Source organism: Bombus huntii, unplaced genomic scaffold, assembly GCF_024542735.1.
Source record: "Bombus huntii isolate Logan2020A unplaced genomic scaffold, iyBomHunt1.1 ctg00000067.1, whole genome shotgun sequence".
NCBI lineage: Eukaryota > Metazoa > Arthropoda > Insecta > Hymenoptera > Apidae > Bombus > Bombus huntii.
Window position 1 is genome coordinate 413,019 of NW_026099326.1, and position 21,023 is coordinate 434,041.

A 21,023-nucleotide genomic window follows, 5' to 3' on the forward strand; every position below is an offset into this window, starting at 1 on the left:
AAATCCCCGAACTAAGAACTGTCATATTTCGTCTCTATTTATCGAATATTGTTAGAAAATGCAACAAAAAAAAAAAAGAAGTTAAATAGAAAAAGTACTTGGAAACTTAAAAGAAAAAATCTCGAAAAATCTCTTAATACTTTTTACTGTCGTCTTGAGACGCACCATATGTTAAGCTTCTTCGTAGTTACAACTTTTACCGCGGATGTAACGAACTGACAAATGCTTCGAATGGCGCGCGCGCGTCAACGCCTACACTTAAATTTTAAATAAATGTTTTTAAATAAATGTTTAAAATAATACATTAAATGTATTAACTTTGTTGCGCAGTTTCATTTAATTTCTTACGATATGGAGGGTTTAATTACGTTTAAGATATCTATTTGAATCTTTTAAATTCGAAGTTTTTTAAAAAATTACCTTAAACTTTATAAAATTAAATCGTTTTTCCACTTTATTGTATCATAAAATAGTTACTTAAATTCAAACCTTACCGTCGTCTTGAAATATTCTATATTTTCCTCGTCTTAAAAAATCTCCCTACAGAAAGAATAAAGAAGAATAAAATCCCATACGTTAAATTTCGCGTGATTGATGGAATACATAACGATAACGAGAACTAACTAGCGACAACAAGCAACCATTAGCAAGGACAACTGGCGACTATAACTGTCGTCTCTATGATGTATGGCGACTAAGGAGAACAGCCAGCAACTACGGATTACATGTAACAACCAACTGCCCCACTTCTAAAAGGCAACTAACTTGCAAACTCTTTGATGGTTTCTGTAGCGTGATATACCTCTTGAACGTGGTTAAAGAATGTGGTCACCGCTGGACGGCGATCTGACAGCAGAGCGATCTCGCCAATTCAAAGCTTGACATTACAAACTACCGAGAATCATTAGGCTCGTTATCGAGCATCTAGCTTTCAGAAGGTGCTTTATCATATTGTAATATCGTAGAATAAATTTGAATTAGAGATCGGTTGAAAATAGAAAAAACCGTGTACGTCGTCCTTCTGTGGTTCGTTTACATTTAAGAGCGCCTATGTGACTAAAGTCACCTAGTTCTTACAGAGACATGAGAAAAACAAGAAACAAGGTTAGAGCAGAAGGACGGTTTCGGGTTCAAGGAGCGATGACCGAGAGGTCAGAGTATGCGAGTCGAAAAGCGAGTGTGTTGCGAGAGTCAGAGCTAATTGAGTCGTTGAAGAGTAGAGTCGTTAGAGCTAATTGAGTCGTTGAAGAGTAGAGTCGTTAGAGTTTTCGAGTCGTTGAAGAGTAGAGTCGTTAGAGGTTTCGAGTCGTCGAAGAGTAGAGTCGTGAGAATTGATAGAGTTGTTAGAGAGAGAGTGTGTGTGTTAGATTCGTTGTGACGAGAGTGATCAAATAACTGTAAAGTTATTTGATATAGATACGAGTATTGCATTTAGTTCCGTTAAATAAATATCGTTCTCTGTCCAATTTATATCTGTATATTCAGTTTAATATTAATAAATTGTAAGTAATCGGGAAAAAATTTCTATCCTTATTTTCCGATATTACAATATGATATGACTTCACGATATTTTTATAGCAAGAAGAATGGCCAACCTCTAACAAAACAAATTTTTACTAAGTGCTGCATGTGAGCTGCAGGCCGGCCTACTAGGGAAATTTGACGAATGAATAAACTAAAATATATACGAATATATTCGTTATATCATAAAATGCCCGCATTATGTTCTCTAACACCATAGAGGAAACTAAATTTATATATTAAAAAATTGGAATACCTGTTATAAGAGAGTTAATTAAATTCTAACCTATCGATGACTCCATAAAAACCTTTATTTCCTAAAAATGTATATCTTTCAAATTCTCCTTAGAAAGTATCATAGAGAAAATATGAAACCTGAAAAGTACATCACGCTGATGCCTCGATCAACCCTCGTGCTTCGCAGTCCATGTGTCCGAGCGATGAATTCCCTCCAAACAAGGAAAAACCAAAGGGTGGTCTTCTTCGAAGGACGTGAGAGGGTAAGGGAAGCAACGGGAACGATGATCACGCGATATACTGGCGGCGTACGTATAGAACGGCTGTTGCGAGAGAGTTCGCAAGAAACAAGAAGAAAAAAGGAATCGTAGGCCGACGCGACTATACGCTGTCGACGGACAAACAGCGACTGAGCCTAACTGAAACGAACTCTGTCGCAGTATGAGCACGGGCTACGTTCGCGGGTCGATCGAACACGTTCTGCGTCTCTCCTCGGCACCGGCGTCAAAACCACCCCCGACGAGCGCAACGCACTGGTGCACCTGCAATATTAACCACTGGTCTTTCCTTTTTCGCGCGATATTATATCAGCACCTATGATACCATTTCAAAGACCGCAATCAAAACATTAAATACCGCATTAAAGCCATACAATAATTCGCAATATTCATTCGTAAACGTTATTGTATATGTGCTTAATTAATCGTTATTATGTTTCGAATGATTTACTACCTCGTATTCCATAAGCAGATATATGGTTCATTTTCACCTCAAGTACGATATAATTTGTAACAAATATTTATAATTCACAATGTAAAATATTTATAATTCATTGGAAATATTTTTCTATCACGGTATAGTGGTCAAATTTCACATAAATCACAAACATATGGTAGTCAGAAGCTATACTCACGACATGACAAATCATGAAGATGTCATGAAAAATGGCGTCCGTCCATATATATTCAAACGCAACGAACAAGTTCGAACTTTTCGAGAACAAACGATTTGTTCGATAACATCTGTCGCCAGCTTCTCTTCCTTTAACGATAACAATTGACAACTAAAGCTCGAGAGGCTCGTAGGGATGAACAGCGACGAGTATCTAGAAGCTATGTACTCACCTGAGCAAGGAGACTCCAACACCAAGGACGTTGGAAGCTTCGAGAAGCGAAGATGGAAACTGAAGTAGCACGTCAGGTCAACTCCGGCGAAAACTGTTAAAGAAAGAAAAATCCAACTAATTTGTTTCCAACAATAAAATGAAATTAATTTGTTTCACAAATTATTAACTGGATATTATTCAAAAATTATTCAAAATTCGCTTGATTGATTCACGGCCCGGGACATTTGGGTCATACCATTTTGGTAATGGACGAAAATGGCAGAAGGAAGAACGACCGTTTTTTTCATATTTCTCTTTCCCCGGGAAACGATGGAATGCCCGAGCACCTTGTTTCATTTCTTCTCGACATCAATTTCAATCTTTTTAAGCGAAATATAATCTGAACGATGAAAAGTTCATTCAAATAATGTTCCGCGCCAGACACTCACGAAAATTAAGAAGAAACACGGAAAATTCGCGAATAAAACGGATTTCTTTGTCCCAGTGAGATAATAAACCTCGTTCACGTATTGGTTTTTAAAATCAATATATCCACCAATGTGCACTCGTTTAACAAGGGTGATGGAACGTGCCAAAAATCTCTCAAGTGGGTCTTGACAACGGAAGAGTCGAAAATGTCACAATTATGAATGAAAAATTCGAATAGTTGCTGATTTTACAGTCGAAACCGATAAAGAACTCCAGATATTCCCCCAATTAATTTACAATAAATTCGCGAAAATGATCGATTGCTGACGTCATTGTATTCTAGAAAGATTGTAAAACGATAAGAATTTATTGAAAAAACTTATATTCGATGATAACACTTTTAATAAGAGTACTAAGAGGAGCGATTCTGTACTCACCTTCCTGCCTCGAAGTACCGAACGCAATTAACCGTCCGCCCAGGATGGAACCGTTCGGAACTTTTGTAAGTCACTGCACGGCCGCTGCTTATGGTGGAAATGTAATAGATATAAGTACAGAGCGCGTGAGCGAACTAAAAACGCGATAGAGAAGTAGAGAGAGGATGTTCCGTCCTTGTCTATTGACGCGCACTTGTACAGGAAATATGTAACAGCGGTATACGAGCAGCGTCAGTGTCCACTAGTGTGCATGCCTGATTAAACAAGGACAGGAAGTATCTATACATGGTGTTCTCTTTCTATTTCCATGTTGCATCCATCTTACTATACAGTACACACACTCAGCTATTCTATCATTATATTTGTGCGTTGCTTATGTGTGAACCAAACATTTCCATGGCAACAAATCGTTTGTCTCTTGTTTGATGCTCGGTTTTCAACGGAGTTGAAAGAATTTTTTAAGAGAAACGTAATGGACGGGTTGTTTTTAAAGTAATAAACGGAAATTCTCGTATCCATTGAGAAACGATAGGCGATTTGAAAGTGTCACTATGAACGGTGATTTATCGATGCAAGGTAGTATGAATAAGATATTTTATAATCTGCGAAAAAAGGTAAGGAATATTCTAGATTTTAGATTTTAGAATTTCCACGTCACAGACGAGTGTGTTTTGTTATTTGATTTGTAATATTGCTGCAGTTCTCTTAATAGCTGTTCGTTTCATGCGATACTCGCACATAGTATCTATGACTTTTGCTTCTAACAATTTTTATAATTAGGCTGTATCAAATATTTTTAACGTTCGTGTTTCATGAAAAATCATGTGTAACTCGTTGAATTCGCAAATGTAACAAAAAATTACATGAAAAACCTTATATTATTGTAATGAAAAAATAATTATATTAGGAGGAGAGTCGTATTTCGGAACGTCATCGGAACATATTATACCTTGTATGTGATTATTTGGAACACAATGGGTGAGTATATTATAATTAAAATATATTCCTAGTTCCAATTCTTTTGAATAGTGTCAGTGACCAATCGAAATAGAAATCAGTGGACATCATGGAAAGAGAAGGCGAAACCAAATTTGAAAATTCGACATCGGTAATTCAGTAGTTAAGAATAACTCAATCGATAATGTAGATTAACTAGTTATAAACAAATATATGAAATATAAATTCAAATTATTCTTATCCATCTAAAAATTGGAAATTAAAGAGCAGAAGACAAGAAATTATCTTCGAGGATTTATATAGTAAATACATTCTTTTGCCTGTCTTACCTAGAGATAAAACAGTTGTTTGATGGTTATCTTATAGTGTTCAGTCATTGCGAAAAATATTTTTAATCAGTTAAAAACTATAATTAATTAAAAACTACATTTTTTTAGATATATAGACGTTAGCGATGTATTATTCCGGGAAGCTCGTCTATCTCCCGAACATCGGGTTTGCGACAACATCGATTTGGAAATTATCGTTGCAGAGTATGAAAATTATTACAAGATGAAATTTCAAAAATATCCCATATTGTGTAAGAAAATAACTGGAAGGGAAATGACGAGGGAAGTGACAAATGCAAGCAAAACGTAAGAATTTAAATTATTTAACGATATTAAACTTAAACGGTATTCAACGTGTATCCTATTCAACGGTATCGTATTCAACGTATCAAATTCAACGTATCGTATTACAATATGATCCAGTGTTTGTAGAAGTATTGAGACAAAAGCCAAATCTTTTAGTAAACAAGCGAGAAGTGAGCCTGTGAAAGAGACGAATCTACAGCAGAAGATAACTGATGACAATACGAATCATATTAATCTCGCAATGACAGTGACGTCAATATTCCCCAATGAGAGTGATGGACGTTCATCAGAAGAGCTATTTAACGTCCCAATGGAACAATCCATGCAATCGAAGATATTGAAATGCATTGAAAAGCTTTATTCAGATAATACGGAATTACGAAAGATTGCTGAGGACGTCTCATGCGTAAGTTATTTTCGATTAATATACGTATCGTAAAGCTTTTAAACGATAAAATTCCCGTCGATAAATCGTCCAACGTATATCGACGATGACGTGATTTCGGTAACGCTTCAAATATCAAATTACGTAACGCTTACTTAATATAGAGAAGACGCCATTTTATCTTTGTATATCTTTGTATCGTCACAGGAGATCGTAGTAAACAAATTAAATGTACATTGGGATGACGTTATAGGCCTAGAAGAATGTAAAACCGCTGTTAAGGAGGCCGTTGTGTATCCCCTTAAGTATCCTATCTCTTTTGATGGCCCGTTTTCCCCATGGAAAGGTATTTTGCTGTACGGCCCACCTGGTACAGGTAAGATACTCGTATTCTTTTCATTTCTGTACGTGTTTACAAGAAATATACAAAACAGGGAAAACGAAGTTAGCGAAGGCAGTCGCGACAGAATGCCATTGCACCTTTTTTAACATAACTGCCAGCTGATTGGTCAGCAAATGGAGAGGCGATTCCGAGAAGTATATACGTGTAAGTTGCTTTGTCTATGTAAGTTTCTTTGTTCCTTTGTCTATGAAGGAGAGATTCTAGGTATAAAATTTTTATTTTTCGTCATTTATATATAAATAGAATAGTTGTTTGGAAAACGAAATGATATCATATTCGCGATGAGGCAATGAATTTAAGGAATTTCGAATATAATATTTAATGAATAATACATTTGTTAAACTGAACAGGTTTTATTTGAACTTGCCTATAGTCATTCGCCTACAATTATTTTTATCGACGAGATTGACTGGATCGCCACAAATAAAGGAGACTGTATATTGTCTGAACCTGCAAAGAGATTCAGATCAGAACTTCTTTCTAGATTGGATGGATTAGTGTCTAATGAGAATTCTAATGTAGTTCTTCTGGCTACAACTAATTCCCCTTGGTACGTATATCACGTTATTTCAATGTTTTCTAAGTAGAAAATATCGTAATATTTCTCCAAATTCCAAATATGTTATTGTGTTGTTTGAAGTATTCCTTCATTATTATTAGTATAATAGAACGATAATATTTATTGTAAATATGTTATTAGGGGCATTGATGCAGCTTTACTCAGGCGTCTCGAAAAGCAAATATACGTATCATTACCCAATGAAGTTGCTCGACTTGGTATATTCAAATTATACCTTAGCAACCACTTATTAGAAAATACAGATATTGTAAACCACATAGTAAAATGTACTGAAAGATATTCTTGTGCAGATATAAAATTGCTTTGTAAGCAAGCGTGGCTACTAGAAATAAGCCCGATATGGAGGAGACTTGAAAAGAAAGAAACACCTGTTACCACTTTGAAATATGAATTAAAAAGTTATGAAATATTAGCAAAATTGTTAAAAAAAATGTCACCTACAGTTATGCAAATAGATAAATATGATACGCGGAACAAATAAATACGCAATCGTAATGACAGATATTGAAAAATATAAATAAATGGATTATCGTTCGAGAAATCATTCGCATGTGTGTGCATGTGTGTATGCGCGCATGTGTGTGCGCGCATGTGTGTCGTGTGTGTCATGTGTGTGTGCGTGTGTGTGCGCGCACACGCTATAGGCTAAGTTTAAAATGTTCGGTTGTATTATATCCTTGTATTATATATGTCGGAGATGAAAGGAAAACCGGAGCCTTCCCTTTGCAATTTTGAGGAAGCCTTCTAATGCTTTAGCCTAGATTTTATCATAACTGTAATTAAGCAATTGTCATTTGTAATTGTTTGATATTTGTGAAAGCGAAAGTGAGTTCGAGGTGACAACTGGTCGCCGAACGTAGCCACGGTCACGGGATAAACGTTTTGCCTGACGAAGGTGTGGATCGGTTGTATTGTTCTCCCTAGAAATCGCATAGAATTGTACTTTAGAGATGTCGATATAATGGGACACACGTTGTATTAGGAATCAATCTCCAGACAGAAACTGCCTAGTAACGGCGTTTGAATCTTTCTCGATGTTTCCAAAGAGTATACAACAAACTTTTGACAGAAATTGCCTAGCAACAACGATTGGAACCTTCTCGATGTTTCCAGCGAGCATATAACAAACAAATGCAGTCGGATAGCGAAAAAGATTTTCATCAGATATTCATTCGTGTGATCGCCTTGGAAAGTGATACATCGAGCAATTTACCGAGTGTCTCAGCAATTGTATTCTGTGTTTAAAATTATTCTACACATAGTAAAGAGTTATCCCGTTGACCGTGGATTCGTTTGAACCCCGGAACATTGTTAATAGCGTTAATTAAATTCATTATTCGTGAAACCTATCGATCGTTAATCTCATTATACGTTAAATTCATTATTCGTAAGACATATTATTCGTTCCTCTTATTGTTCGTTAAACTTATTAATCTTTAATCTAATTATTAGTTAAACTTATCGTTTGTTAATCTTATTATTTATTAAACTCATTATTCATAATATTTTGTAAAATCTTGTTTATTCGCGTAAATATATTCTCTGTTTCGTAAAACAATGGCTAATTCAAACGAAGGATCATTACGCGCCTTAAATCCTAATGATAACCCGACATATATATGTGAGTGTATTTTATCAAAAATATGTTTTTTAGTTTTTCTTATCTTAGTAATTATTTTTAAAAAAATAAAGTCTTATATGAAAATAAAGCTGTTCTTTATTTCAAATAATTGAAGTAAATAAATACAATGAGTTTTATATTTTATTATATCTTATATTATCGTTATATTGTTATTGAAAAAATTGATATAATCAACACTTCTTCCTGTTCTCTTGATTGTTTCTTGCTTGTTTCAAACCATGATAATAACCTACAAAAGAAATAACATAGTCCATTGAAAATTTAATATACAATAAAATACTTATATGAAATAATTACCTGTGTGAAAATCACTAATATACCATGACATCAACATACTTGAAAGTGCGTCTGTATCATTATCTGGTAATCTAGTACATTTTATTAAAATTTCGTATTTTTTTTTTCCAAATAAAATGTTAAACTTATTCCAAATTACTTATTAATATTAGAAGTATTCAGCATTTCATTAGAATTTTTAAATTGTACTTACTCGGCCATTAATTGTGGTGGTAAAGGAGGTGCAGGTGGCATTATATCAGTCATCGAATTGAAAGATGGTCCCGATATGAAGTGATGTTCACAATCCATTTTTTCTACATTATATTTTTTCGAATTTACATTTGTAGAAAAATTAGTCTCACAAGTCTCGTCGTTCTCTTCATTGAATTTCTCTTCCAAAGCTTTCTTTTGTTGTGCTATTTGACTTTGCAAACCTTCTGATTCTAAAAGAGAACTCAACTCGACTTTCTCTGTATTACCATAGCCTAAACACAGAGTAAAAGAAATTTTTGTCATTTAATAGAATGGCTGAGTGACATTCAGTTACTGTCCTTACAGGCAATGTACTAGAATTTCCCGTGCATAAATGTATATGTATAAATGTTTGCCTTGATATATGTAGTAATAATCACTCGTCTAATGAGGAGAATTATATTCCAAGCAGCTAATAATGAACAATAAGTAACATGCATGTTTATGGTTCATGACCCTATATCCCACGGGTCTCTCCATAGACATTGACAGGTACTCCTGCCGAGTTAAGAACCTGCTGAATGACACTGTGATAGACTATGCGAAAGCCTTTACTTCATATATATATATGTATTTTTAGTACATTTCTTAATTGACATAACCATCATGCTAAAGGTATTACCTACAAATTTTACAACACACGTGCCATTGTTTTCGTAAATTTTTGATATTATAGCTTCATAAATTTCTCCATCCTCTGAGTATATTGCACGACAAGGTGCTCCTATGATCCATTTCTATAGAGAAAAGATGTGTATACAAATAAATATAAGTAAATAGCAAAATAAAATAATTTGCTTCTTAATCAATATATTTAATAATATTCTGTATCAAATTTGTAATATTCTATCAAAATCACAACCTTGTGTAATTTACTTGCGTGTTTAGGCTGCTTAAGATTTTGTAGGTTTTCTTTCGGTTGAGAATTTCCAACATCCATTCCCATTCGCTTGATAACTTCTTCTTTTGCTAAATTTATTGCTTTATCATATGCTTCTATTAATGCACTATCGTCCCAAACATTATCATTGGCTGTGTCTGTATCCTTTTGAGATAGCAAATTATACGTTATTAATATCGATACAAGTATTTTATTATCAAACTATTGCAAATTATCATATATGTCATTTTTCAAAAATTGACTAAAAGGTAATGGATACTGTTAATTACTATTATGCTAAGATCTTGTACTAAAATAATGTTAAAACCATTACGTTTCCATTACCATACATACGTTTCCATTTCCTCGTATAAAAAGAACATTCATATCATCTGCCATTTTAAAATAACATCATTTAAATATTGAATTTGCTTCTGAAATATTAATTTGTCTCATTTCTTTAACTCTAACACATTGTAAACAATGATGACATTATACCAACTATAATACTAAAAATCTATTCCCCATTCATTCGAAAGATTATTTTTTGAAGCAAGGTTAACATTGAATGTTCCCACACTTCAATAACTGTATTTTACTTTCTTTACAATATCTAACAATATATTAGAATACTATAAAAAAATATTGTATGCACAAAAAACTGTTTATAGCGAAATAGCAAAAGAATTAATCACATATTATAACTAAAACGAGATTGTTAAGTAGATTATATTATACTGCATATGCGTTAGTGTTTCAGCTGGTAAATATAGTTTTTATATCTGAAGATAAATAAGATTTAATTCTATAAAATTGCATAATGAATTATACATCTATTTATTACTATTCGTATTTCCCCTTAGTTGTATGTTGTCAATAGCATCAATCACGAACATATAAATAAATATAGAAGAAACCTCTATATGGTTTCTTCTATATGGAAATGAAAAGGGAAAAATGAACATGGAAGACAAGAAAGTTTTCTTCAGGTTTAGCGTATGCGTGATACGCTTTGAATGTCTCAGATAAAGATAAAGATACTCTGCTCATTTCTATTTGTTCCGCAGAACGAGAAATTTGTTGTCTTTCATATTGGTTTTTACGATTCAATTTTTGAGCAGTTTTCCCTAGCGAGTGTCGGTCCCTGTTTGATATAACCAGACCGTAATTTATACAGATATGTATTATAGATATATATTTGTAAAACTGAAATCAGATGAAATAAATGTTGCCTGAGGTTTTAAACGTTTAATAAAAACAATATTTCATTTGGAAAAAATGTAAGATATGTAAAATTACATATTGATCATTTTGCTGGTCTTGTATCATAAAACGTGTGGCCCGAAGAGCACGTGTCCGGTAGAGATACGTCACTTGTGTTAGGAACCGTTTTATAACCTATCACAGTAAAGGAACGTCGGCAGTATAGCAGCCGAAGAATGCCGTGAAAGTTTCTGTACAAAGTACAATTGATCTACAATTGATATTTTCCGCAATACTTATCTGATGTTCGGTCAGGGTGTCCCATACTCATGATATTTATGACAGTGGAATGGCGTTAGTAAATCAATTACAAAAATTTTCGAGATCAATTCTCGGTATTGCATCAAATTATTCAAAATATACAAGCAACACAACGTTACCCTTTTTGCAGGCAACAAGAGGAATATCGACCACGCAACCACTTTCAGAAAAACAAGAGTAAGTGATACAAATTTTCTTGTGCTTTCCTTCTTTTTTTAATAGAATTTCAGTACTTACCTTCCAATATAAAATTGGTGTCAAAATAATAATGCTAATAATAATGTCTAAGAAATTTTTCTCTTTGTAGGAGTATAACATCTAGAAAAATAACATAGTATTAATAAGAACAACATTGACAGTGAACAACTAAAAATATAACACTGTTATAAATATATGATATACGAATTTTATTTATGTATTATTAAGACAAGTATATCTTATTTTTAAATTATTTCTATTATCATAAGTGATACATATAATTAAGGTATAATTAAGAGAAGATTAATTGAAGAAACACAAAAAATAAGGAAAATAATTATATTGAGATAATTTTTATCTTTCATAAATATTATTTTCAGAGTAAATATAACGTTTGTTAAAGCAAGTGGAGAGAGAATCAAAGCAAAAGGGAAAGTTGGAGATACTATATTAGACATAGTAGTAAATAATGAAATTGATTTAGATGGATATGGTATGTTTTAAAGAAGCATAATTTACTTAATTTAAAATAAATAATTTTGAGGTAGAAAATATTTGAAAATTTTCATTTTTATCGAGTTTAATATTCTTATTATTTTTAACTTTTGATACTTTATTATATAAGTATGTTGTAATATTAAAATATAATTGATATAGGTGCTTGTGAAGGAACATTAACTTGTAGTACGTGCCATTTAATATTTTCGAAAGAAGTTTATGATGCACTTCCTGACAAACCAACAGATGAAGAATTAGACATGTTGGATTTAGCATATGAATTAACAGATACGTGAGTTCATAATAATCAGTATCAAATCATTCACATTATTAATTCTATTACCTTTTAATATTTTATAAAGTGAATTTTTCTTTGTAAATTTATGTAAAAACAGGTTAGTATTGGGTATTTCGAAATCTGCATCTCAATGTAGAATTTCAAATCGCTATCTCTGAATACTACGAAACTGAAATTATAATAAATTTTCATAGTTTTTTATTTATGACCCTATAATCATTACGAATCTATGTTGGAATTAGCATATTTACAATGTTGATTTTCAAATGGATAAATAGAAATCTTATTGTGTATTAGTATTAATTTGTATAGCAATAAATATATTTATTGACATATTCAGTTATATAATATTTAATTTCAGGTCACGGCTAGGCTGTCAAATAGTAATGTCTAAGGAACTAGATGGAATTGAGGTAAGAGTTCCATCAACAATTAATGATGCAAGAGCATAACTGAAATTATCTATAGGTTTTTGAAAATTTGTATACAATGTTATACATCTCTTGTTAAAAAACCCTTGTTATAATTATTAAAATATTGGTATTAAAAAAATATAATAAAGAATCTTGTGTTTAAATGTGAAGCTTATATATATACATATGTTATATAGTATAATTGCAATTTTGATATTTGTACATTGCCATTGTAAAAAGCCTATCCAATTATGAAGAAAATATATCTTTTATTTTTAATATACAGGGTGTCAATTTTAAAACGTTCATCTAAATTATTTTCGTTACTATTAAAGATAAGAAGAAATTACTAAGGAAGACTTAAATGGTTTTAAGATGTGTACTTGGTTATGATAAAAAAGACTCTTGTGGAATAAATTTTGCAACTTCTGAAAGATTAGATAAAAGCTTAGAACCTAAAAAATAATTTGAAATTAATTTCGTTTAGATATACTGTTTGATTTCTTAGCTGTGGGCAAGTTTAAAAGATCATCAAACTCATGGTCAACAAAACAACAGAAATGTACATGCAATGCTTTTTCGTTTCACAACAAGTTATCTGACACTATCATCATTTTCGTGGCACATGCAACATTATCGATTCAGTATAGTAATGTTTTGGATTGAAACAAGTGTCTCGACATTGGGGCAAAATATTTCAACCTTTAAGGACTAAAATTAAAACTTATGAGTTTGTTTATAATTTTAATAGATTTTATTAATATTGTTTTTACTGGTTTATTAATTACAAGAAAGTTTGTAAAAGACTGAAGTTTTATGTAAAAAGTACAAATATTCTTTCAACAAAATTAGTCAAATCACATCATTATTTATACATATTGTATATAAATAAAATATGCGGATATATTACTTTACCCTAGAATTAAAATTCAATAATATTGAGGAATCTTATTTATTCAGATTTTGTACATTATCGCTTCTAACCTCGGATAATAGAACAACAAATTAAATATTTTTAAACAAAAAAACTTTGTTCCTTTGTTTGATTTCCCTTGCTCGCGTTTCTTAACTACTTAGATATAAAATACTTACGTTTTCGAAAATTCATACTTTACAAGCTACTAAACGCTTTATCTGTTCAGAATAATTTATTGTTTTCTTAACTAGGTACATACCAAATACATCTATTAAGTTGGTATTTCTCATAATTACCAGTACATAAAGCTAAAACACTTTTGTACTATGCTTGTTATACATGGATCTAACAAATAATTTAACTTGTGTATTGTCGTTTGTATATTTTGTTACGTGTAAAATATTCTATTTCTACACTACTTACAAGTTCGATAAAGTGTACATTACACATCGTGAAATTTACATATTTTCACTTGGTTACCCTGCCCAATTCGAATATAATTCAGAACGTATGTGCTATATTTATATATTCTGCATTTGTTTTGTATATTATGTACACTGATCTGATCTTTGTAAACGCGAGTTTTACGATATTAATGAGAAATTTGCCAATTTAATGGAAGTTGTTAATTTTTTCTGGCACGTTTCACGTTAGCAGACATTTTTCTTAAGTTACAGTCGAAAAATGTTTTTATGTAAAAGAATAGGAATGATTATTAGGAAGTTATTTTAAGATGACAAGATATTTCACGTCTTCTATTTAAATATAGCGTTAAATTTTAATTCCGTCAATTCGTATATACTCGTACATCGAATTTCCTTTTCTCATGTCATTTCTTTTCTTTCATTTCACATTTAATTACAAAGATAAAGTGTAAGTACGTTGCTCATAAAATTAATATCAAATGTCGCAAAATATACAAAAGTAAACTAAGAAGAGGGGTACATATTATTACACAAACTGTCGTTCATATTGCATATGTACATATGCAGTATAAAAACAATACTTTTTAGTTTTTAATCTCTTGTTTAAATAATCCTAATATCTAAATTTGTATCGGTCATTGATTCGATATAACTGCGTTTATTGGAAGTAATTAAGCTATAGCCTGCGCACAAGAGAAGAAGGAACAAACACGTATAGTATACACGCTTAAATAACAAAATTAAGTCAGTTTACGTTCAATGTGAACTTGATCAAAGTTCCAGTCTCGAATTATAGAGTTTCTTACTATCAGTTTACAAAATTCGATATTACGATTATGTACCGTATTTGAAAAACATAAAATGCTTTGTTCAATTTTAAATAAAACTAATATTTACCAAAGCGAATACGAAAAAAATGTTATCATCAAACTCAATTTTCAATTATCAAACTTAATCCAGCACAAATACAAATGTTCTTCGTGCTTTTTTACTTTTACTACTTTTCAACTCTCTATAGTTCGAGATTTGAGTTCCGCTAACTTTCTTTCTACTGCGCATGCGCAACAGGAAAACTTGAATTACACGTAATAGTAAAAAGTTCGAAAATCTTATCCTTTCGTGGCAGCGAAAGTAACCTAGGACTAGAGGTTCCATAACATTAATAATAATAAGGCAATAATATTAATATTAATAATAATGTAATCGAGTACTACTAACAATAATAATAATAATAATAATAATAATAGTATGGTAATGGCAAGATACACGCGGGTATAAATTAATCATTCCTTTCGTAATATCTACGACGTCTTCGGGATATTCTTTAGAAATTACTTTATTTCTGGTCAATATTCATTAACGAGCAACTTTTCTCTCTGTTTCTTATCACGATTTTTTTCACTTCATCACAATTGTACCGTTAGAAATTATTCAAAACATTGTTAAAATGTCCATGAAATATATGCAATTGCCGTATTGAATAAGCGAGTAATGAAGTTGCTGTTTCACTGAATAAAAGTGAAATCTCCAATGCGTGTGCTCAAGTATATAAGTTAAAAAAAGATTGGTACATCAATGCCTATTATTCTTAATCAATATTCATCATTTAACAATTAGGACCGAATTTTTACAAACCAACTCTAAACCACGACCCAATTTACAAATAAAAAGATCGATGTGTAAATTAACTATCAACTATTAATCTCCAATCCTATGTGAAGATATAATGTTCGGACCAAATTTCTAAACTAACGTGGACAATTCATGCGGACTATTGGTGGTTGCTGCGCTACTTAGATCCAATGTGGCAGCCGGAAGACCAGGACTGACGCTGCCGGTTGCTTCCCGTGGCAAATGCTGCGATCTATTTAGCTTATTTCCAGGACTCGGTGGCGATCTATCTGCTGGTGTATCCGGTGGCGTAACCACGTTTCTGTGTCCGCTCACGTTCAGATGATTGTGCGTCGCCGCGATCGGAGCTGGCGATGAGAGCAACAAGGGCGGTGGGGACATTGACACGTGTCGATGATGATGATGGTGATGATAGTGTTGGTACTGTGCAGCTCGGCCGTGCGTTGCGTGGCTGGTATTTAGTTGGTTCGTCACGGGCCCGACTTTCGTTGGGCAGCCAGCATGGTGGATGGTTAACGGGCCACGTAGTTGTTGTTGCTGTTGTAGCTGTGGCTGGTTCTGGTGCTGTTGCAGCTGCTGCTGACGCTGCAGCTGTACCGCCGCTTCGCACTGTTCGCGCGCTAACGCCTTCACGGCATTCGTCTTCTCCTACGAAATAAGAATGATAGGTTAGGTTGTAGTCAGGGGCCATAACAAATTAAAAAAGTTATAATATAAGAATTTACATTTTAGTTGAAATGATTCTAGTTACGAATAAGTATTAAAGATGATTCAAATCTTTTTCGTTACCGATAACCATGGTGAAAACTCTTTTGGATTACTTTCAGCCATTGTCAATCTTATTGTCTTATTATACTACATGCTTGAAGTAGAAGGAGGGGTACAGAGAAAAAGACTTTTTCTCGGCAAATATAATCGTTACTCAATTATTTTGTTCAACAGTTTTACAAATCTCCCCAAAATAAACGAGAATACGAAAATACACTGAATATCGTGTGTATGGTTATTTATAAAATCCCCTTGAAATAGTTGCGATCGCGGATCACATAAACAAACGAACCTGTCATTCTACAGAGTATCTTTTTCGGTGAAATTATGCAAACGTAAATGTAACTTCGGTAGATCTCCTCGAGAACTTGTAAGCTTATATCACTCTGACCCAACCAGTCCACTCTAAAGTGTATAATTTATAAAAGGGGATTATATTAATACGCGGAGGATGTGGTAGGTGGTAAGTTTTGCATATGAATGTTTGTTGATACAACGAATGGTTAAATGGAGGTTTTCATGAATGTGATAAGGACTAGATCGAATGTTTTAACATTTATAACTAGAATGCGTATTTTTATACAAGTTTGTAGTTTTACGAACATAATCAAAGAAATAAAATTTTAATAGAGATTTGTTTTCTTATATACGTATATTTTAGCGCATTTTATGCATTTTGCGCCATTTGCGTACTTTTCAATTTCGCACGAACGTATAAAGATCCGCAATATAATTATAACGCTTCTTAAAAATGTGAAAAATCCTGGTTTCCTAAAAGCTTGCAATTGATTTCAGAAAAATTTTTATGAACTCTACCAGATAAATTATGGTAACTCTGAAAAACAAAATTTCACGATAAAATGATTTCCGGGTAAAATACACATAAAAGATGATTTAGACGTGTTTGAACGTGTTCGTTTTCTTTTTTAATAGCGATATGTTCTTACCCTCTGCCACACGAAGACGTTATGGACCATTGCGCATCCACAAAACACGATGCCAAGGCCTATGAAAACCGACGTAACGATTGCCGGCGTCGAATGAAACTGGATGAATGTATACAATATCATACCTGAAAGCATTGTTAGAGGATCATTATAACACGTATGCCATAACAAGCGGGACAAAGAATCGGCGCAAATACATATTCTCAATACATATAATTCTCGAAGCGTAAACTATATACATATGCTTTTAATTGAAATTTTCAATACTAGTTGCAAATTATTTTTCAATTAATTTATTATTTAAGTCTTTATATATCAATTCTCGACGAATAAATTACTTAAATTATAGAGAATCTATCTTCAGACAATAGAGAATTCAATATTTTTGGTCGTTAAGTAATTTACAAATTTCTAAAACGATTACGTTCGAAGTTTTGGACAGTATTTGAAGTTTCTAACATGACATTAAAAAAAAAATAAATAAATTTTATGATATAATTAAAAAAACATTGTAGTCTATCATAATTTCTATTCCGTCAAATTTATTAAAACGCAGTTTTCTTCTGAACAGAGTCAAAATGTCCGTCTTGAATCGAGTTCAACAGCTTAACGATCGATCGAGCGAATGATAGCTGTGTAAACTAGCATGACACAACGTAAACTTTAGATTAGATCTCGATCCATCCACCAGCCGTATTCATGCATGACATGAATATTCTGTTTCAGCTCTTTATAAATTAATCTGTTAAAACTTCTCTAAAAGACGATCATTTTTTATTTTTCTAAGAAAAATAATGACTATTCGGCGTTAAAATTAACTTTATTTCCATTGGATTTCTAAACTGATTTCATACACTCAGAGATAGTTCACAGTATCTTTTAGATTCATGCCTGAATTCAAGAAAAATTAAACGTATAACTTATGTACTAGTATCTTTCAAAAGGTTAAAGTTGACAGAATTGAAGGAATTGGTTCTTACCAGTTAGAAAGACGGGAATGCTAATGAAAAACCCTCCGACAGCACATATCCGGCTGATGGATGATTTTTGCAGGTACTTGTTACTCCTGAAACAGACAAAATTTGAAGTGAAAGTCAGTTTCACGATTCTATGATAATTGAGCGAAATATAAAGGAACCAGTTTTTTGTTTAACAGCCAAGAATCTTTCAAAAATTCTACTGTAATTGATACTTCAAATATATTTAGTCAGACAAAGGATAATCATAATCGCAACGTTAATCTTAACTTTAATTCAAGGATCAAACAGTATCATTATACATATAAAAGTAAACATAAAGTCTATCCACATTGTTGTTGTTGTTGTTGTTGTTGTTGTTGTTGTTGTTGTTGTCGTCGTTGTCGTTGTCGTTGTCGTTGTCGTTGTTGTTGTTGTTGTTGTTATTATTATTATTATTATTATTATTATTATATGTTATTCTATAATTGATTTTTATTTCTTTATTATCAATATTATTCTATTTTCTATAATGATTCAATTATAGATCTTATTTTTTGTCAATCATATTTCACTGAAATGATCACTTTGAAAATAATCTAATAGTAAAAAATGAAAAATAATCTTTTTCTACCTTGTCTTCATTTTTTACAAACTCTGTCCACCGCCGCAAACCTATTAAATGCATGAAACGACAAAGCAAAGCTGCTTCACATAATTCCCCGCTCACGCAGTGTCAATCAGCTCACGACCGCAAACGATACTGCTAATTTCCAGCGACCACGAACGATTTCACCGTAATTGCCGGTGTGAAATTTACCAATACGTGCTCGAATTGGTCAATAATGGATAGAGCGCTCTTGCACACACTAATCTACCAACAAATAATATTGACTCAATTGAACAACAGCGCCTAGATTAACGGACAAACCGCATGTTCCAAACAGATTTACAATCACGGCAGAAAATACATGCCGTTATAGATGTTTCCTGGTCAAGACTAATTTCCACGCGTTAAGAACATTGTAACCGGAATCTAGGAAGAACTAGCACTTCCTGGAATAATACTATTGTGTCCTCGATGAATGTCTCTCCGCAATGCCCTCGAGTGAGTTGTTTTTGTCTTTGGTCGTACGACGTCCGGGATGAGAATTCGGGGAACGGTTTTGCGCTGCTTTAATACTCGCACAACCATCCATCCATGGGACTGCATCTTTTTAGGAGGACCAGTGATTAATCTTTTCCCTTTAATCTTTAATTTTCATCTCTAATTTCTCATGAGGCTAAGATTCCTGCATCTTTTATCATAATAATTTATTAATACTATTAATAAATTGAGACAATTTTACACGTCGTATTTTGCGTTATAAGATGACTTGTAATTTGTAAAATTTACCTGTAAAATTCCTTTGTTTGTTTTACCGAAGCAATAGTTGGCATTTCTATACGACAATAAGAATTTGTTAATACTAATAATTTGTAAGGTTATCATGTTATCATTCTTCTAATGGATAGTATATTATTGAAACTTTTTTTAATATTGAAACGCGATATTTTTTTGGAGAAGAAGTGCATAGTAGTAAAGAGTTGAATTCTACGGACGTAAAAAGTGGACATAACATTTTCTGTACATGGAGTCGCCTGGCCTAAACATTTTATGATTTCCGGGCAAAAAACAGACGAATCCAGCGCTGATTTTAAAGCAGCTTCATCCAAATAAGCCACAATAAGAAATTCCCACGAAACAGTTGCGTTCATCCCCTTTCGAGGTCGCCGACCTCTTTGAATGCGTTTCAAGTGCGTCGTACCAATGAAACTTCGAGTTCTAGACTAATTTCTCGGCCTTTTGCGTTAAATTTAACCTTCCGCGTTAGTGTATTTCGGACGAGCTCCTATTTTACGCTTTCGTCGACTTCACCAACGTAACACGCAGCATCCGCAAGTAAAACTGTCTCTTAAATTTGATGTGACACCGATACACGACGAGAAGAATCACAATGCCATTTTTATTCCACTTCGTTAATTTTTCGTCGTAAGGTTTAGCTGTAAATAGGATTAAAAAAATTTAGATTAACGAGGAATTTAAAATTGATCTGTTAAATCAACAATTTCCATTAGTTGTCGATAGATTTTATAAACCTCAGATTACTGAGAAATTATACACATTGCAAAATATTTACCATTGGTTACCCACGCTACACGTAAATTTGATCAATCTACCAATGCACTAACACTGCAATAAATTTCTATTGCAACATTCCACGCTCCTTTGCCGCACCTTAAACTCCTCGCTAGATTTATTCCACCTTAAAGTGTCACATAACTCCTACGACACCGATATCAAATCTTAAACTCCACCAAATTCCAGAGAAACTTGATTTCGTCGAGAGTAAGAGATTAAACTTAAAAAGCAATTTATTTCATCTTTAAACTATCCCAAACTTCTTAAATATAATTTATATATATATATATATATATATATATATATATATATATATATATATAAAATATTATACACTTATTGTGTGCATTATATATTTCAAGAACTTTGCAATAAAAAATAAAACTTATTACATTTAAGATATGGTTATATCGCACAGGCTCGAATATGATAAAGAGGTTAAATAAATGTCTCGAATCTCCGCAACAAACTCACACAAACCACCTAAAACACGTATACACAATGTGCATTCACTACGAACTCGA

General features: G+C 32.6%; 4 protein-coding genes and 2 long non-coding RNA genes across 18 annotated transcripts; 2 read left to right on the forward strand and 4 right to left on the reverse strand.

The window, feature by feature from the left end:
- Positions 1–2,540: 2,540 nt before the first annotated feature.
- On the reverse strand, positions 2,541–3,813 carry LOC126876231 (uncharacterized). Its single transcript, XR_007694018.1, has 2 exons — positions 3,730–3,813; positions 2,541–2,975 (listed from the first exon to the last, which is right to left on the reverse strand). It is a non-coding gene; the product is annotated as an uncharacterized LOC126876231 (long non-coding RNA).
- LOC126876192 (katanin p60 ATPase-containing subunit A-like 2) lies at positions 3,807–8,398 on the forward strand. 7 transcript variants are annotated; one of them, XR_007693993.1, is made up of 8 exons: positions 3,807–4,707; positions 4,781–4,988; positions 5,132–5,321; positions 5,439–5,727; positions 5,914–6,082; positions 6,141–6,253; positions 6,460–6,659; positions 6,810–8,398. XR_007693993.1 is itself a non-coding variant. In XM_050639045.1 (7 exons), exons 1-5 carry the CDS (start codon positions 4,704–4,706, stop codon positions 6,209–6,211), a joined length of 723 nt encoding a protein of 240 aa, XP_050495002.1. In that variant the 5' UTR covers positions 3,810–4,703; the 3' UTR covers positions 6,212–6,271; positions 6,460–6,659; positions 6,810–8,398. The 7 variants fall into 7 exon arrangements, 5 of the variants coding, with proteins under 5 accessions (XP_050495002.1, XP_050495001.1, XP_050495003.1 ...); XR_007693992.1 differs by having other exon boundaries at positions 3,810–4,837; XM_050639045.1 differs by lacking the exon at positions 4,781–4,988 and having other exon boundaries at positions 3,810–4,707; positions 6,141–6,271.
- On the reverse strand, positions 8,384–11,696 carry LOC126876198 (survival of motor neuron protein-like). Of its 7 annotated transcripts, none has more exons than XR_007693998.1 (6): positions 10,245–10,561; positions 10,088–10,176; positions 9,725–9,907; positions 9,485–9,599; positions 8,629–9,095; positions 8,384–8,560 (listed from the first exon to the last, which is right to left on the reverse strand). XR_007693998.1 is itself a non-coding variant. In XM_050639065.1 (6 exons), the coding sequence occupies exons 1-6, from the start codon at positions 10,139–10,141 to the stop codon at positions 8,502–8,504; spliced, it is 747 nt and encodes a 248-aa protein (XP_050495022.1). In that variant the 5' UTR covers positions 10,142–10,561; the 3' UTR covers positions 8,384–8,501. The 7 variants fall into 7 exon arrangements, 1 of the variants encoding a protein (XP_050495022.1); XR_007693999.1 differs by having other exon boundaries at positions 10,097–10,176; positions 10,245–10,557; XM_050639065.1 differs by having other exon boundaries at positions 8,629–8,699; positions 8,822–9,095; positions 10,097–10,561.
- LOC126876212 (adrenodoxin-like protein 2, mitochondrial) lies at positions 11,155–12,956 on the forward strand. Its single transcript, XM_050639081.1, has 4 exons — positions 11,155–11,443; positions 11,845–11,957; positions 12,122–12,254; positions 12,622–12,956. Exons 1-4 carry the CDS (start codon positions 11,295–11,297, stop codon positions 12,710–12,712), a joined length of 486 nt encoding a protein of 161 aa, XP_050495038.1. The 5' UTR covers positions 11,155–11,294; the 3' UTR covers positions 12,713–12,956.
- A 2,272-nt stretch (positions 12,957–15,228) lies between these two features.
- Positions 15,229–18,977, reverse strand: LOC126876191 (dual specificity tyrosine-phosphorylation-regulated kinase 1A-like). Its single transcript, XM_050639043.1, has 4 exons — positions 18,952–18,977; positions 18,342–18,427; positions 17,362–17,486; positions 15,229–16,294 (listed from the first exon to the last, which is right to left on the reverse strand). Exons 1-4 carry the CDS (start codon positions 18,960–18,962, stop codon positions 15,758–15,760), a joined length of 759 nt encoding a protein of 252 aa, XP_050495000.1. The 5' UTR covers positions 18,963–18,977; the 3' UTR covers positions 15,229–15,757.
- A 603-nt stretch (positions 18,978–19,580) lies between these two features.
- On the reverse strand, positions 19,581–20,778 carry LOC126876239 (uncharacterized). Its single transcript, XR_007694027.1, has 3 exons — positions 20,498–20,778; positions 19,714–20,360; positions 19,581–19,615 (listed from the first exon to the last, which is right to left on the reverse strand). It is a non-coding gene; the product is annotated as an uncharacterized LOC126876239 (long non-coding RNA).
- Positions 20,779–21,023: the final 245 nt, after the last annotated feature.